This window comes from Oncorhynchus masou, chromosome 12, assembly GCF_036934945.1.
Source record: "Oncorhynchus masou masou isolate Uvic2021 chromosome 12, UVic_Omas_1.1, whole genome shotgun sequence".
NCBI lineage: Eukaryota > Metazoa > Chordata > Actinopteri > Salmoniformes > Salmonidae > Oncorhynchus > Oncorhynchus masou.
The window spans coordinates 79,000,409-79,017,944 of record NC_088223.1 but is presented as its reverse complement, the minus strand read 5'-3'; the positions used below and the strand labels follow the sequence as shown (position 1 = coordinate 79,017,944).

At 42.6% G+C, this 17,536-nt stretch overlaps 2 protein-coding genes across 4 annotated transcripts in view; one reads left to right on the top strand and one right to left on the bottom strand.

Annotated features, from left to right (window-relative positions):
- The first annotated feature begins 319 nt into the window (after positions 1-319).
- Positions 320-11,175, top strand: cenatac (centrosomal AT-AC splicing factor). 3 transcript variants are annotated; one of them, XM_064982101.1, is made up of 11 exons: positions 321-764; positions 913-1,079; positions 1,266-1,364; positions 2,562-2,628; positions 2,906-2,968; positions 4,088-4,152; positions 6,269-6,383; positions 6,496-6,526; positions 6,619-6,717; positions 10,159-10,291; positions 10,400-11,175. In XM_064982101.1, exons 1-11 carry the CDS (start codon positions 648-650, stop codon positions 10,518-10,520), a joined length of 1,077 nt encoding a protein of 358 aa, XP_064838173.1. In that variant the 5' UTR covers positions 321-647; the 3' UTR covers positions 10,521-11,175. The 3 variants fall into 3 exon arrangements, with proteins under 3 accessions (XP_064838174.1, XP_064838173.1, XP_064838172.1); XM_064982100.1 differs by having other exon boundaries at positions 6,266-6,383; XM_064982102.1 differs by lacking the exon at positions 1,266-1,364 and having other exon boundaries at positions 320-764; positions 6,266-6,383.
- Positions 11,176-11,273: 98 nt separating this feature from the next.
- The window catches only part of LOC135549407 (glutamate receptor ionotropic, kainate 4-like), a 64,170-nt gene continuing 57,907 nt past the window's right edge, over positions 11,274-17,536 (bottom strand). The window contains exons 12-18 of the mRNA XM_064979380.1: positions 16,984-17,093; positions 14,600-14,773; positions 14,168-14,333; positions 13,770-13,995; positions 13,075-13,203; positions 12,494-12,612; positions 11,274-12,058 (exon numbers count right to left, since the gene is read on the bottom strand). Coding sequence (XP_064835452.1) covers positions 11,693-12,058; positions 12,494-12,612; positions 13,075-13,203; positions 13,770-13,995; positions 14,168-14,333; positions 14,600-14,773; positions 16,984-17,093 — 1,290 coding nt within the window. The 3' untranslated portion in view covers positions 11,274-11,692. The remainder of the gene's footprint in view (positions 12,059-12,493; positions 12,613-13,074; positions 13,204-13,769; positions 13,996-14,167; positions 14,334-14,599; positions 14,774-16,983; positions 17,094-17,536) is intronic.

Below are 17,536 nucleotides of genomic sequence, written 5' to 3'. Positions count from 1 at the left end.
TTGTCCAAGAAAGAGATGTTTGGGTATATATGTTATACTGTACAAGCTTTGGTGCTGAATACATTATGTTGTTACAGGTGTCAAGCTTTTGGGCATATGGCAGCAGTGTGTAGAAGGGAGGTTCCTAGGTGTGAAAAGTATGCAGGTAGGACTAGATATATTTAAAAAGTGGAGTAGGGTGGTGGGTTTTTTGTGAGTGTAGGATTAGATGGTAGGGTGTTTGTTGCATTTTTTCTAGTGTAAAGGGAGGTATACTCCAGTCTAGTAAGTGGCGGTAATGCAACATTTATTGGATGCCAACCGCCGTTAAACCTTATCGAAGAAGAACGAAGTTCAACGACAACTTGACACGGAAGTGATACAACGGTCTAAATTAGCATTTTGTGTACACACTAGTTCTTACAAAAGCTATTGTAACTAAATATTTTAGTAAGAGAATGGTGTGCAATTGCACCTTATCGATCAATGTATGATAAATAGACGCAATATATTGCACGAGACAGGGCAGGGAGAGCTCGGTTAGCAAATAAGCTACAGTAACGTAATCTAGCTAGCCAGCCAGATAAACAACCCTGCATCTTCAGATCAATGCGTATTTTGGGGATGGAGTTGGTCTAACGTCTAGAAAACAAAGGGACGTGTCGAAAATGGGTGCATTTTACTGTGCGATATGTAGGCAAACATCTTTCTCCGGAAAAGCACACATCTTCGGGAAAAGTCACCAGAGCAAACTCAAAGTGGTCCTTGTTAAATTCCTTGAGAAGGTAAAATTGGCAACTGCCTGCCTCATCAATACCAGCATAGCCAGCTAGCTAACGTTAGCTACGTCTAGCTACTACAAATGTGTGTATCCTGCTCAATAACATGCAAATCATATAAACTATTCCTGAAAGACATGCCTGTGTTTTACAGGTGAAAGAGGCGCGTCGAACGATAAAAAATCCCCAGGTGGAGAGGTTCGATTGCACTCAGCACAAACGCAAATGTTGGTGTTACTGCTGCGGCCTCGAGGTGGAGAGAGACGTCACTGATGGCGACATCACTGTGTTGTTCGGGGGCTTGTTGGAACACATGGCCAGGTAAGATACAGTACTAACTAATGTAATTAATGTTCATGTTAATATAAAGATGGGACGCTTTCACGCAGTTTTATTTGCTTTTCTCTATTAATTAATGGACTTTTCTGATGGCTGGCATTATTATTGACCAATGTGCTTGTAAAAATGTGGTTTGGCATATTTCTCAGGGGTCAATTGTCATTTCAGGCCTGACCACAGGAAGGGCACCCACACATTCTGGTGGGAGAACAAAGCTGATCCCAAACTGAGGGACAAGTTTATAATCACAGAAAATGAAATGGAGAGGTAAGAACTCCTCTACCGTTAGTTTGGGTCGGGACAATACGAGTATCGCGATACTCGTTAGTATCATAGCAAGGAAACAAAACATGAAGCAGATTGAACTTCTTTAGGAAAACAGCTCTAATGTTGGAAACAAACATCATTGTTGTCATTCAGAGTCAAATCTATTGTCCCAGGACCTACTGCTGGTAGTAGTTAAGTATTCATCCAACAGTAAATTGAAGTTCCTAAAAAACTTTGTAGTTGTAGGGTACGACCCATGAGACCTACTGTATCCCATCACAATGGCCGGTGCACTTTTAGTGTGATCGCTACTCCATATCTCAAAGCCATGGCAAATATATTGGTTGTAAAACAGTTGTAATAATTCTCTTGTTTAACCTTTATTTTGACAGGGAAGACATATTAGGACCTAGGTCGCTTTTCAAAATGCACCCTGTATAATAAATCAAATCAAATGTATTTATATAGCCCTTCATACATCAGCTGATATCTCAAAGTGCTGTACAGAAACCCAGCCTAAAACCCCAAACAGCAAGCAAGGCAGGTGTAGAAGCACGGTGGTTAGGAAAAACTCCCTATAAAGGCCAAAACCTAGGAAGAAACCTAGAGAGGAACCAGGCTATGAGGGGTGGCCAGTCCTCTTCTGGCTGTGCCAGGTGGAGATTGTAACAGATCATGGCCAAGATGTTCATAAATGATCAGCATGGTCAAATAATAATAATCACAGTAGTTGTCGAGGGTGCACCAAGTCAGCACCTCAGGAGTAAATGTCAGTTGGCTTTTCATAGCCGATCATTAAGAGTATCTCTACCACTACTGCTGTCTCTAGAGAGTTGAAAACAGCAGGTCTGGGACAGGTAGCACGTCCGGTGAACAAGTCAGGATTCCATAGCCATAGGCAGAACAGTTGAAACTGTAGCATCAGCACGGCCAGGTGGACTGGGGACAGCAAGGAGTCCTCATGCCAGGTAGCAGTGTGTAGAAGGGAGGTTCCTAGGTGTGAAAAGTATGCAGGTAGGACTAGATATATTTAAAAAGTGGAGTAAAGCTGATCCCAAACTGAGGGACAAGTTTATATTCACAGAAAATGAAATGGAGAGGTAAGAACTCCTCTACCGTTTGCTGAAAGTTGTTTTAGCCTACAAGTTCGCTTTGGAAAATGTGTAATATGCCTCAACCTTTTTGTTTTTATTTTAGATTTAAAACGGAGGTGGCAAAAGCTTTAGGCTCATTTGAGGATAAGGAGGATGGGCTTATCAAGCAGGTAGGCATGAAATAACTCAGAATTACTTTTAAAGAGTGATATAATTGCATTGTATGACTTTCTAGAGGAAAAAGTAAGGGCCACATTCACAAAGCGTAAAGTAGGTATACTGACCTAGGATCAGGTCTTGCCTCTTATTCATTGACGTAAAAGGCTAAACTGATCCTGGAAAGGCACTAGGGACTCTGAGATGTGTTATTAATACTGGTCCATACTGTGAATGTGAGAACTCTGTTCTAGCCATGGTGACATCTGACTGTGGGTGTTTGTCCCCTAGCAAGCCACTCATATCCGAGCTCAGGAACAGCATCGCCAGGAGGTCCTTCAGTCTCTCATAGAGGTTTGTTTACCCAGGATGCAACAACAGTATCCATATCGCTGTGACCTCCCTAGTTTGATCAAGTGTGATATTTGTAGTGCGATGGTATCAAAATTGCACTGTATTCCCTACATGGTGCACTACTTTTGACTAGGACTCATTGTGCACTACTTTTGACCAGAGCTATATGTATAGGGGGCCATTTGGGACAATCTGATACACCTTTTATATTCAATAATGTTTTGTAGATACACTGAACAAAAGTATAAATGTAACATGTAAAGTGTTGGTCCCATGTTCCACGAGTTGAAATCAAAGATCCCAGACATTTTCCATATGCACAAAAAGCTTATTTCTCTAAAATGTTGTGCACAAATTAGTTTAAAACCCTGTTAGTGAGCATTTCTCCTTTGTCAAGATAATCCATCCACATGACGGGTGTGGCATATCAAGAAGCTGATTAAACAGCATGACCATTACACGGGTGCACCTTGTGCTTGGGACAATACAAAGGCCAATTGTGTTGTGACAACTGCACAATGCCAAGATGTCTCAAGTTTTGAGGAAGTGTGCAATTGACATGCTGACGGCAGGAATGTATACCAGAGCTGTTGCCAGATAATGTTGTTCATTTCTCTACCATAGTTTTTGAGAATTTGTCAGTATGTCCAATCGGACTCACAACCGCAGCCCACGTGTATGGTGTCGTATGGGTGGGCGGTTTGCTGATGTCAACGTTTTGAAAAGAGTGTTCTATGGGGGTGGTGGGGTTATGGTATGGGCAGGCATAACCTCGGGACAACAAACACAATTGCATTTTACCGATGGCATGAATGCATCGGTGTGATGAGATCCCGAGGCCCATTTTTAAGGTGTGACCAATAGATGCGTATCTGTATTCCCAGTCATGCAAAATTCATAGATTAAGGCCTAATGAATTTATTTCAATTGACTGATTTCCTTATAGGAACTTTAACTCAGTAAAATTGTTACATGTTGCATTTATATTTTTCTTCAGTATAGATGCTCTGATGTAAGTTCACATTTTGTCACATTATTGGAAGCTATGAGGTAAAGTTACGCCATGTTGTTGGAGTCTGGTGTATGAATCACTGTTGGCTTTTCCTGAATCAACCTCAGCCTAAGGCAGAGCTGGAGCTATCGAACACAGAGGGCCCTTGCAACTCAGTGGACGAGGCTTCCAGGTAAGACGCTGTTGTCCTTCTATAAGATGGTGTTAATGTTATTGTACTGTAGTTCTAATGATATACTGGGGTTTGTTCAGTAGGACAACATAGCAGAATGTTTTGAAGCAGTGAACAAAAACTTGTTTATTGGACAAGTCTAGGTAGTCTCTTTCTGTTTGTCGATTACCCAATCCCAAATTGACCCCTAAACCCCACCCTACTGTGGTTGCTATACTAAAAGTTTTGTGATTATGCTGAGGTATTTTGTGGTTTAGTACGGTACCCTGCATCACCACTTCATTGCTCCAGACCAGCGCAAGGGGGAGTTAGAGCACTGATTATGCTTTGGGGTCCTACTGTGTTTCCAACTGATGGGAGATATGAACCTAAATAGAAACTGATAATTGTACATGACTTCAGTATTACTTACTAAAACTGTTGTTACACTAAGGTTTTTATTTTATTTTGTTAGGATTATTTTGCTCTTACTGTAGCCCACTCCTGGGAGACCCATGAGAACTAGGTTTTTGGTTTCTCTCCCTCTGAAAACAGAAATAATTAATTTCAAATAACAAACAGGCTTTATTTACAAATTAGTAGCAATGTCTCACCCCATGTTCAAGAATGGCCTTTTTCATCACTCAATTTCTGGTATTTTTTAAACAAAGTGATTTATTAATTTAGAAGTATATAAAAGCCCCTTGGACATTCTCACAGATATTAACCCTGTTATTAGCAGGACAATATATATTGGTCATGGCTCCAACTTTCCAATATTCTTTCTGTTGGTCTTTTAATAAATAAATGTTTTGGTTATCCTGACCTGGACACCATGTACAGTATTATAATAGCCCATTATGGGCTATTTGTAGGACAATATACCTTTACCAACACCTCTCTGTATTTATACTTTGTGGATGGGGCCTCCCCAGTGGCGCAGCTGTCTAAGTCACCCCAATGTAACATGCGTTGCCACAGATGCGGGTTTGATACCCGTGCTGGCTGCCACCGGGAGACCCATGAGGCGGCTTCTGGTTTTAATTTAAAATCCTCAAATCCTCTATTGGCGGAGAGTACCGTAGGCGACATGAGTCTCACTAGTGTTGAGTAATGTTCTGTTTTATTTATTTAAAGAGCATATTGAAGTTAGAAACAATAGGATTTGAAGCATTTTCCTATAACTGTTTCGTGCTGCTCTAAGACAAGCATGGGGACTGGTCTTGATAAATCAATTAGAGTTTTATTTTGACTGGATCTCTGTTTGGGTATTGGTTAGACTAAAATTATGGTGGAGAAATGTTATGCTCTTGGTGTAACCTTTTTTTAACAAGGCAAGTCAGTTAACAGCCTACTCCTTTGGAAACAGGGTTTTTCTTGGAATAGAAACACCATAATATTAAGCAATATTTCTTAATCATTCCCATATACTATGTTCTTACAAAAGTTTTCAATTCTTTATTACAGCTGCTATTGAAGGCTATCAAATGCTTCTCAAAGATGCCCTCTGGTGGTCAAACTAGCACTAACTAGCATTTAATGGTACCAGTGGTTGGCACTTAAATAATGTGCCATAGAATTCTGCGGCACCATGCAACCTGTGCTGCACTACGCTGCAACTTTTAAATGACAAAGCACTGTATGCACTTGGAGACCTAAGAGGATATGTATAAGCAATATGGTTAAATGTCCACTTAGCCTATCGGTGAGCAAGTGGAGCTGTCAAATCCCCTGATCCTCAAAAGTTATAAGGGTCTAGTGGTCGATTTGGGATTTCACCTGTTTAGTCCTTAGTTAACACGGCCCAGATGTTTTCCCAAATTGAACCTACGACCTCTAAATCCCATTGCTCGAAGGTCTTTCCAAATGGCTGAAATACCCCTCTATGTTTAGCCTCACTTAGCTTAGTAAACTAATTTAACATTATTTGCAACATAATTTACTTTTTACTGTAAGTTAATCAGGAAGAAGCTGTTGGTACACCATGGACCAGGGCAGATATATTATAGACATCAGGGTCTCCTTGCATTTGTAAAGCTTACAGAATGCACCTGTAAATGGGCTGTATGTAATATTATTCAAGTAATCTGTGTCTTTGTGTGAGTTCTGTATCACCTAATTTGAACTTTGGCAGTAGCTCTCACTTCAGGGCCCCTGGATCCGATGAGCAGGCCAGGTCTGGTCGGGTCGACCAAATGGTGGCCAGGCAGTGGGCAGGCCCTGGACAGGGCCTGACCTTCATTGGCTACCAGGTACGCTGACACGTTGCTCGTCAATCATGACAACTATTATTTTCTCTTCATGAGTAAGTGACCTGTCAAATAATAAAATACTTTACTAATATTATTTCCTTTTGGATGGCAGGATTCTTCCAACAGTGGAAATGTTCACACAGGTAATTGAAAATTAAAACGATACTTCAGCGTCTATTAGTCACTGTATTGTTGTCTGTGTAAGTTGGTGAATAGGTTTTGATGACTGTTGTAGGAGCCATCCCTCCATGGTTACAGGAGGACCCCAATGAGGGCAGGTCTGGGACAATGGAGCAGGCGATCGGTCCATCACTCCAGGACTTCCTCAAACAGAGTAGGTCCTTTAGGGTTCAGACAAACACAGATGAAATTGTGTATGACATATCATTGTCCGTTTTAATCCGACTTACATGAAAAGACGGACCATTTTTCCCTTTGTTTCGTTCAATCATTTCCATTGTCATTACTGGATGGATGGATGACACCCATTGAAAAAGCACCGACTCAAACTACCATTTTACAAATCCAACCACGAATTACTTAACTCCTCAAGTAGACAGTTAATTTTGGGGACCACCTGGTGAAAGGGCTCTAAATTCAGTCCGTAATAGGTTTGGTTTTGACCACAGCCCATTTAGTCCTTGGTAGATCAGGGTCGTGTGCAATCTGTAGACCTGGGCTCGTATTCCCGATAGCGTGAGAACTTAGGCTTGAATGTTTTTTAAAAAATGCATCTTTCCAACAACAGCCAAATATGTAACATGCGTTTTCCAAAACAGCATGCAGAGAGAAGTCACTAAGTGCGTCGTTGGAGCATAAGATCAAAATAAAGGCAGTGGTGCTCTCAGACCAGCTTTGTCAATTAAAATCTTACCTTTAACATTAGAAGGATTTCAATATTTAATGCAGTCATCTCCATTTTCATTTGACATATCAAAATTGCAAAGACATTGGTAATGTATTTATAGTAAACTATGTTCTGAAGTTATCGGTGGTCAGAGAAACGGGTAAACCTTGTGGATCTTCCGATGGCATTGAGGAGTATACCACATCAGTCACTCGCTTTATCAATAAGTGCATTGAGGACGTCGTCCCCACAGTGACTATGTACTTACCCCAACCATAAGCCATGGATTACAGGCAACATTCACAACATCCCTTTCCCAGATGACTGATCACGCTCTCCACAGCGAGTAAGACCTTTCAAAAGGTAAACCTTTACTCTGAGCATGCGTTGACCGCGGCAACGCACGCCTCCAACTCAATCATCAAGTTTGCGGACGACACAACAGTGGTAGGCTTGATTACCAACAACGACGAGACGGCCTACAGGGAGGAGGTGAGGGCCCTCGGAGTGTGGTGTCAGGACAATTACCTCACACTCAACGTCAACAAAACTAAGGAGATGATTGTGGACTTCAGGAAACAGCAGAGGGAACACCCCCCTATCCACATCGATGGAACAGTAGTGGAGAGGGTAATAAGTTTTAAGTTCCTCGGCATACACATCACAGACAAACTAAATTGGTCCACTCACACAGACAGCATCGTGAAGAAGGCGCAGCAGCGCCTCTTCAACCTCAGGAGGCTGAAGAAATTTGGCTTGTCACCAAAAACACTCACAAACTTCTACAGATGCACAATCGAGAGCATCCTGGTGGGCTGTATCACCGCCTAGTACAGCAACTGCTCCGCCCACAACCGTAAGGCTCTCCAGAGGGTAGTGAGGTCTGCACAACGTATCACCGGGGGCAAACTACCTGCCCTCCAGGACACCTACACCACCCGATGTTACAGGAAGGCCATAAAGACCATCAAGGACAACACCCACCCGAGCCACTGCCTGTTCACCCCGCTATCATCCAGAAGGCGAGGTCAGTACAGGTGCATCAAAGCTGGGACCGAGAGACTGAAAAACAGCTTCTATCTCAAGGCCATCAGACTGTTAAACAGCAACCACTAACATTGAGTGGCTGCTGCCAACACACTGACTCAACTCCAGCCACTTCAATAATGGGAATTGATGGGAAAGGATGTAAAATATATCACTAGCCACTTTAAACAATGCTACCTAATATAATGTTTACATACCCTACATTATTCATCTCATATGTATACGTATATACTGTACTCTCATGTACTGCATCCTTATGTAATACATGTATCACTAGCCACTTTAACTATGCCACTTTGTTTACATACTGATCTCATATGTATATACTGTACTCGATACCATCTACTGTATCTTGCCTATGCTGCTCTGCACCATCACTCATTCATATCTTTATGTACATATTCTTTATCCCCTTACACTGTGTATAAGATATTAGTTTTGGAATTGTTAGTTAGATTACTTGTTGGTTATTACTGCATTGTCGGAACTGGAAGCACAAGCATTTCGCTACACTCGCATTAACATCTGCTAACCATGTGTATGTGACTAATAATTTGATTTGATTTGGCAAGTGTCTTCACTGACCTTTTTTCAACATCTGTAATACCAACATGTTTTAAGCAGACCACTATAGTCCCTGTGCCCAAGAACACCTGCCTAAATCACTACCGACCCGTAGCACTCATGTCTGTAGCCATGAAATGATTTGGAAGGCTGGTCATAGCTCACAAACACCATTATCAACAGATCCACAGATGATGCAATCTCCATTTCACTCCACACTGCCCTTTCCCACCTTCCCATTCTCATCAATGGGGCTGTAGCGGAGCAGGTTGAGAGCTTCAAGTTCCTTGGCGTACACATCAACAAACAAACATGGTCCAAGCACACCAAGACAGTCGTGAAGAGGGCGTGACACAACCTATCCCTCCTCAGGAGACTGAAAAGATTTGGCATGGGTTCTCAGATCCTCAAGGTTCTACAGCTGCACCATCAAGAGCATCACTGCCTGGCAACTGCTCGGCCTCCGACCGCAAAGCACGAGAGGGTAGTGCGTACGGCCCAGTACATCACTGGGGCCAAGCTTCCTGCCATCCAGGACCTCTATACCAGGCAGTGTCAGAGGAAGGCCCTAAATTGTTACACTCCAGCCACAGACTGTTCTCTCTACTACCACATGGCAAGCGGTACCGGAGCGCCAAGTCTAGGTCCAAGAGGCTTCTACCCCAAGCTATAAGACTCTAATCAAATGGCTACCCATTGCATTATTTTACTGCTGCGTTTTAATTATTTGTTACTCTTTTCTTTTTTGGTATTTTCTTACAATCCCTTAACCAACAATGTAAGAATTTCAAAGTTCTACACCTGGTTGTATCCGGCGCATGTGACAAGTGCAATTTGATTTTGTTTGTTTAGCGGAGATCTGTGTATAATGTGACGCGGGAGGGCAAAAAAAAGCAACTAACGACGCACTTAGCTGTTCTACGAGTGGTCTGAAGCAGTGTTTTTAAAGTGCAACGTTAATAACTTTGGTTTTAGGAAACTGCTCAGATGTAACGATGCTTTTAACGAACTTGGCCTTAAGATGCTTTTTGGAAACCGGGCCCATGGCTGTAATTTATTAGTCCAAACAGTGGCAAAATGGTATGATTTACAACTTAAACAAGTCTATTGGACAAATTGAGGTAGGTCCCTCCCTGTTTCGTTTTCTTCCGATTTAAATGTTTTGCAACAATCGGCAAAATTAATACGCAACATTGTTATTTTTGCATTGCAAAACAATGAGCATTTCTTATTGGACAAGTCCAGGTTGTCCCTCTTTTGTTCAGTGCCAAATGAATACAACCCCTGACACTCATGTTGCCATCTCTCCCCACACAGAGGAGCAGGAGAAGCTGAAGAAACTCCCCCCTAACCGGGTGGGGGCCAACTTTGACCATAGCTCCCAGACAGATGCCAACTGGCTGCCCTCTTTCGGCCGGGTGTGGAACAGCGGACGCCGTTGGCAATCCAGGTGATGTACTTGTCCTGCAAAAACTGACTATACAGAGTTTCAATTTACATGGCACATGGAAGTGAAATTATCATCTTGTGTGAAGTTAACTTTGTTTTGCTCTACTAGGCACCAGTTCAGAGAGGAAGAGGGACAGACCAACAGACACAAGAGAAAGAGGGATCAGGGTGCTGAGGGAACAAAGAAACCAAACCGCCTGACCAGTGACTATAGTATGCATTGTACATAGAAATGTTACAGAACAAAGCAGTTCAAAACATGACATTTGTTTGGAAACCATGAAGCGCCTTTATTTCAGGATATAATGAACTAGGCTCAATTGTAAATTACCTTTAAATGTCAAGCTCACTATGCCGTTTCAAATTTGATTCCCGGCCAATGTTTTTGGCACTTGTTTTAAAATAAAATAATGAACTGGACTACAGCCACGCTCCTGTGTCTCACATATGTAGTGGAATGTGAGGAGCGGCATTAGCCGTTAGTTGGAGCTGGGTCTTTGAAATACTGTCCTAGTGTCCTCTGGGTTCAATGTAAAGCATGTTTCCAGACTGGACCCTAAGGCCTTAGCAGGGACCCTGGTCCACTTGTTGGTCTTTGCACTTTATTTCATTGGATGGCGTTTCGCCATCCTCAATCTTTGGGTTTAGGGGTTATTAACCTGTCTGAACATTAATGAAATAAAGTGCACTGACCCTGGGCCACTTGTCCAAGGCCCCAGGGTTCCAGTCCGGAAGCACGCTTTCCACTGAACCCAGGACACTTTCGGTATTGCATTTTAGCTGAAGTCAAGTCCAAAAAGATGGCCGCGTAGTCAAATGTGAAAATTGCAAATAAAATTGTAGTCATCATTGTACAAAAAAACATCCATTAAATTATTCAAGTCATTTTTTTTTGTCACTCACACAGTCAAAAATACATTTTATATTCATCCACTGTCTATAATGTTTCTGGATGATGTGATGCCGTCAGTGCGCAGGTGTAATCGGCTCTCTATAAAACCCGATCTAGACAATCACGAAACAGCATGTGTGAACGTGAGTAGAATATATTGAAAACAATGGACGCTGTCTCTAGTTCAAACATTCACCTCAGTTGTCAGTGCCACCGCCCCCCTAAACCAGGGATCATCAACTAGATTTTATGTTGAGCAATGGTCAGGTGGCCGGAACATAATTACACATCTGTAAACTGCAAAAAGCCCAAACAAATATTTCACTAAAATAATTTCAAACCTTGCTTTTACATGTGTATATATTCACACATCTCTACACTTTGGAACAGGTTTCCAACATTGAAAACACATCTCCAAGTGACTTTAGTCTTATGTCCAACAATAAATAATATTTAGTTTTGCTCAAACTTGGGAGGGCCAAATAAAATCACCAATTGGGGAACCCTGCACTAAACATTCTCCTCTCTGAGGTCTGGTGAGTGTTTTCTAGGTAGCAGTGTTTGCACCCGCAGTCCTTTATATCCCCTGCACTCTGGGCAGATGCGGACGTGAGTGCAGCCCCGTGGACCCAAAATGGCTTCCTGTGCCAGTCTATGAGACTGTGACTCCATAGGACCGCTGCTACTGTTGTCCATCCCGCACACCATGCCGTTACTGAGGGTGCAAGTGGCTGTCTTGGTCCTGCCATGCTCCTCTGGGAGTGAAGTGTGTGTTTGTAGTAATATCCCTGGGCCTCGAAAACCATGCAGTGCCATACTGTCCTCGCACAGCAGGATCCCATGGAGAGCCCTCAGCATCTCTGTACACATGGACAACTAGAACAGAAAGGGCAGAACCATAAGTCCAACTTTTGCACAGTCATCTTTTGAAACGAGATGGATTGCTGGTTATCAGTGCTTTGGTTTAAAGCTTTTTTTCCCTCCCCTTTACATTCTTCGTGAGGTCATGGTTGAAATTTGTTTAACTTCAGATGTAAAGTTGCATTGTCAAGCAGGTGTGAAACCTTACATACTGAAGAACAGAAGCATAAATGTATGCAAATTGTAAAGTATTTTTGTCTGTCTTTCATTATGTGACGGGCAGCTTTTACCATGAATGCGAACGCCAGGGCTGTATAGTGCGCTGCTCTATAACGCTCCTGTGGTTGAATCACGGCCTGAGTGAAGATTGACTTAAGTGGGAGTTAGGATTTGACCCTAAGAGGGCAACTGGCTACTAAGCTGGGAGAGCAGCTACAGATGACACCTCACCTCTGACCTCGGAGAGTGTTGCTGCACCCAGACAAACTCCAGCCCTGCCATGAACACAGCCAGCAGTAGACCAGACAACAGGACAACAAAGACCCCACCTATATTCTCCATGCCCAGCCCTACCACAGAGAGAAAGAGAAGAGCTCTTAGTGGTTTAATGGTGATAAATTAGGCAGTGATTCAATCCAATCGCAGGTTAAAGGCATTGCGGCTTTTAAAGACTATTTCAAATTGAGCCAGCATATGCAGCGTTTACCGTGAATGTAAGCTCCGCAAACACAGGAACATGGCCTTTGAAAGCTGCAATGCCTATGACCAGCGATCAGATTGAATCCCAGCCTTACTCTTTTGACATTGATGTGCATCACCATCGCTGTATATAGTTGTTGAATGCTTGGAGATTTTCCCCACAGTGTTGTCTTCTGTTGTGTACTATGCTAAATAAATATACCTGACTTTAAGTCAGCAGATTGTGGTTCCAATTCCAGCAGTTCTATAACTTCAGTTTAGAGACAAGATGAAAATATACAGTATCAGTGCTTGTCTATGGACAGTAATTAAGATCGTGTATGAAAGTGTACCCTGTGCTCGACGGTCATCCTCTTTGGAACACTTGTCTCCCCGCCACCACTTCCTCTTAAGGATCTCCAGCCTGTTGTCCTCTTGGAGTTTGAGAACGGCCAGGTCGATCTCATCCCGGTACACTGAGCCTGATAACATAGAATACAGTTCATTATGAATAAACTGCAAATGACTTCAGATCACTTAATTATAGACATTCTGTCAGCAGGGTTGTGTTCTGTGGGCACAAAACGGGAGAAACATTTTGCAACAAAGGCGGTACTATGAACGTCTCCAATAAGAACACTGAAGGTAACTTTCAGATGTTTTCTTTCTCAAAGAGCTACATAACCCGTTTCTGATAATCCTATTATAGACTCAATAAGGCATTTAGAAACTGCACAGATTTATGAAATGGAATAACCCTCTATCCCCTTATACAGACTGTTGCAATAATCCATCTCTCCCTACAAAAGACAGCATATTATAGTCTTGGGCAGAAAAGGGAATAATTTCTTTATGACAAGCGGTCACTGCTCTCGTTTGACCAACTACAGAAGTATGGAATCCCAGCCTCTCAGTTCTTTGTAATTGCAGATATAACACTTTATTCTCTTGGTGCAGCAAACACTGGACGATCCAGAAGGTTCAAAGATTGAAACTAGGCAGTCCGAAAAAAAGCTACATTTTGCACTTCTGAAGATACAGGTCTTACCCAGTGGCATGCCGATGCCGTAGCCTTTGGTGTCCAGCACACCTCCTATCTGAGTGAGGTTACAGTTGCGCTGGCGGTAGTACTCGTTCATGGTGCTCTCCAACAGGTAGGCGTAGTTGGACTTGAGCACCCGGTCGATGCCTTCCTCCGTGCTCTTCACAAACACACTGGTTTGCTTGGCATGCATGAAGTTCCACATGCGCTGGTAGGTCTGGTACTGAGAGTTCTGTGGGCAAGCAATAGAGATAAAGACAAGGCTGTAAAAAAATCAGTGGGCTATAACCCAGAAGGAAAATTGGTTTAAACAATGTTACTGTAATAGAAGTTTTGTCTGCTGGGAAACTAAGTGTGAGATAGCAAGCATTATGACTCCTCACACACACACACACTCTCTCTACCTGGAAGAAGGTCATGGTGGACCCTCCCTGCATGGTGCCGTACTCTATGGTGGTCTGGTCTGCCAGGTCATCCACAGACTCGATGGGCACCTCCATCCTGTGAACGGTGAGGAAGGCAGCCAGGTTGGCTGTGTAGGAGGACACTATGATCAGGGTGAAGAACCACCTGCAGCAGGAAGGAACAGCACAAGCTGCTTAGTACACAGGAAGGCTCCCCTTGCGTATTGAGGTGCAAGTCTTGTTTTGCGTGAGACAGTCAAATTGGTTCATACAATGTGGTAAGCATGGAGTGCATCAATACCTGTGTGTGTATCAATGTGAATGGCCAATGGTTATTTTTGTGTTGGCAAATGTACTACGTCTGTGTGCATATTTGCGTGCCGTTGGGTCAATTCAGTACCTATGTAGGAGTTTCTTGTGTAGTCTACTCACCAGACAGCGCTGAGGCAGCGTGTGGACAGGGCATGGGGGGTGATGGCTGAGCCTTGCTGCATGAACCCCCCTACAGGGAACCACAGACTGTTTCCCAGAGTGTACTGGTTCAGCACCAGTTTACAGCGCCCCCGCAAGCATGGCTCAGTACTACACCACTCATACGGAGTTAGCCTTGGGAATAAAAACCGTGTTGTCATTATAGGGAAAATTATAGTGAAAAATTATATCTATGATCATGTTGAATAAGCACACAACAGAAGAAAATGATTTGAAAACACGTGAGATAAGATACAACTTGACCAATAAGTTTGCTCATTTTAATTTGTCGTTTTCAAATGATTTCCTCCCCTTTGTGCCCACCAGACAGGTCGCAAAATGTGGTGTGGAAAGTAGACAGCAGCTTCATAATAGAGCACTTGCTGCACTTCCACATCACTGCCAATACAGATGTGGTCAAATATTTTGGCACCCTTGCACTTTACAATGGAGTGGAATGGTACAAAATGTTCTGTTTTTTATTTCCTTTTCAAAACTGGTTGAATAACAATTTTTACCCTGTAGGCAACTGTTATTTACCACAGTTGAGAAATTACAGAGTAAACGAGAATCATTGCATCTAACCAAATTAATTTGAATTTTGAATAATTTAGTCCAGCCCATTTTTGACATGAAAAATCTCAATTTCAGTTTAGATACATTTGTGTGTGTCCTGTGTAGTTGTAAATCAAACGTGTCAACATCCAATGCTTTTTCAATTTCAACCTATTTTAGAATAAATAGTGAATCATGCAAGGGTGCCAGTAAATACAGTTGAAGTCGGAAGTTTACATACACCTTAGCCAAATACATTTAAACTCAGTTTTTCACAATTCCTGACATTTAATCCTCGTAAAAATTCCCTGTCTTAGGTCAGTTAGGATCACCACTTTATTTTAAGAATGTGAAATTTCAGAATACTAGTAGAGTGACTTATTTCAGCTTTTATTTGTTTCATCACATTCCCAGTGGGTCAGAAGTTTACATACACTCAATTAGTATTTGGTAGCATTGCCTTTAAATTGGGTCAAAGGTTTTGGGTAGCCTTCCACACGCTTCCCACAATAAGTTCGGTGAATTTTGTCCCATTCCTCCTGACAGAGCTGGTGTAACTGAGTCCGGTTTGTAGGTTTCCTTGCTCACACACGCTTTTTCAGTTCTGTCCACACATTTTCTGTAGGATTGAGGTCAGGGCTTTGTGATGGCCTCTCCAATACCTTGACTTTGTTGTCCTGAAGCCATTTTGCCACAACTTTGGAAGACCCATTTGTGACCAAGCTTTAACTTCCTGACTGATGTCTTGAGAGGCTGCTTAAATATATACACAATTTTCCTTCCTCATGAAGCCATCTATTTTGTGAAGTGCACCAGTCCCTCCTGCAGCAAAGTACCCCCACAGCATGATGCGGCCACCCCGTGCTTCACGGTTGGGATGGTGTTCTTCGGCTTGCAAGCCCCCCCCTTTTAGCCTCCCCCTTTTTCCTCATAACAATGGCCAAACAGTTATATTTTTGTTTCATCAGACCAGATGACATTTCTCCAAAAAGTACAATCTTTGTCTCCATGTGCAGTTGCAAACCATAGTCTGGCTTTTTTTATGGCGGTTTTGGAGCAGTGGCTTCTTCCTTGCTGAGTGGCCTTTCAGGTTATGTCGATATAGGACTCGTTTTACTGTGGATATACATACTTTTGTACCTCCAGCATCTTCACAAGGTCCTTTGCTGTTCTGAGATTGATTTGCCCTTTTCTAACCAAAGTACGTTCATCTCTAGGAGACAGATCGCGTCTCCTTCCTGAGCGGTATTAAGGCTGCGTGGTCCCATGGCATTTATACTTGCGTACTGTTGTTTGTACAGATGAACGTGGTACCTTCAGGCGTTTGGAAATTGCTTCTAAGGATGAACCAGACTTGTGGAGGTCTACAATTCTTTTCTGAGGTCTTGGCTGATTTCTTTTGATTTTCCCATGATGTCAAGCAAAGAGGCACTGAGTTTGAAGGTATACCTTGAAATACATCCACAGGTACACCTCCAAATGACTCAAATTATGTCAATTAGCCTATCAGAAGCTTCGAAAGCCATGACATCATTTTCTGGAATTTTCCAAGCTGTTTAAAGGCACAGTCACTTAGTGTATGTAAACTTCTGACTCACTGGAAACGACTTGTGTCATGCACAAAGTAGATGTCGGTACCGACTTGCCAAAACGAAGTTTGTTAACAAGACATTTGTGAATTGGTTGAAAAAATATTTTTAATGAATCCAACCTAAGTGTATGTAAACTTCCGACTTCAACTGTACAGTATGACCGCATCTGTAGGTGTCAGTGTTGAGCTGCACACTTACCTGGCCACCAGGAAGAGCACACAGCTGACGATCAGGTAGGCCAGCAGCATGAAGAGCCATACGCCTGGACTGAAGGGGTCTAGGAAGGACCAGTAGCCTGGTCGACGTGTCTAAAGAAGCAAGAACATAAATAATTTAGCTTGGACAGTACCTACGTTCACAATGTTTTCACTTCGCCCATCTATTGTTTTGAAGCCAGACTGATAAGCAGAGTGAAACAAATAGTGAAAGTAGTGTTCAGTCTGGATCCACCAGGCTATAAAGCAATTCCATGGAGATTCAACAGTTGCCAGGATAGTTCTATTCACTCATTGATATGGTTGATGAGGAACAATGAATTGGGGTACACTCAAAGTTTCAGCATAGTCATATATTACATTTATGAGTCAGTCGTATGATCTAGCGCCTCTTACAACAGTTGCCACCAACCTGAAGAGCCAAATTGTCACCAACCCTGGTCCTGGAGAGCTTCAGGGTGTGCAGGGTTGTGTTCCACCCCAGAACTCTCACAATGGATTCACCCAATCAAGGTCTTGAAAATTAGTTGATTATT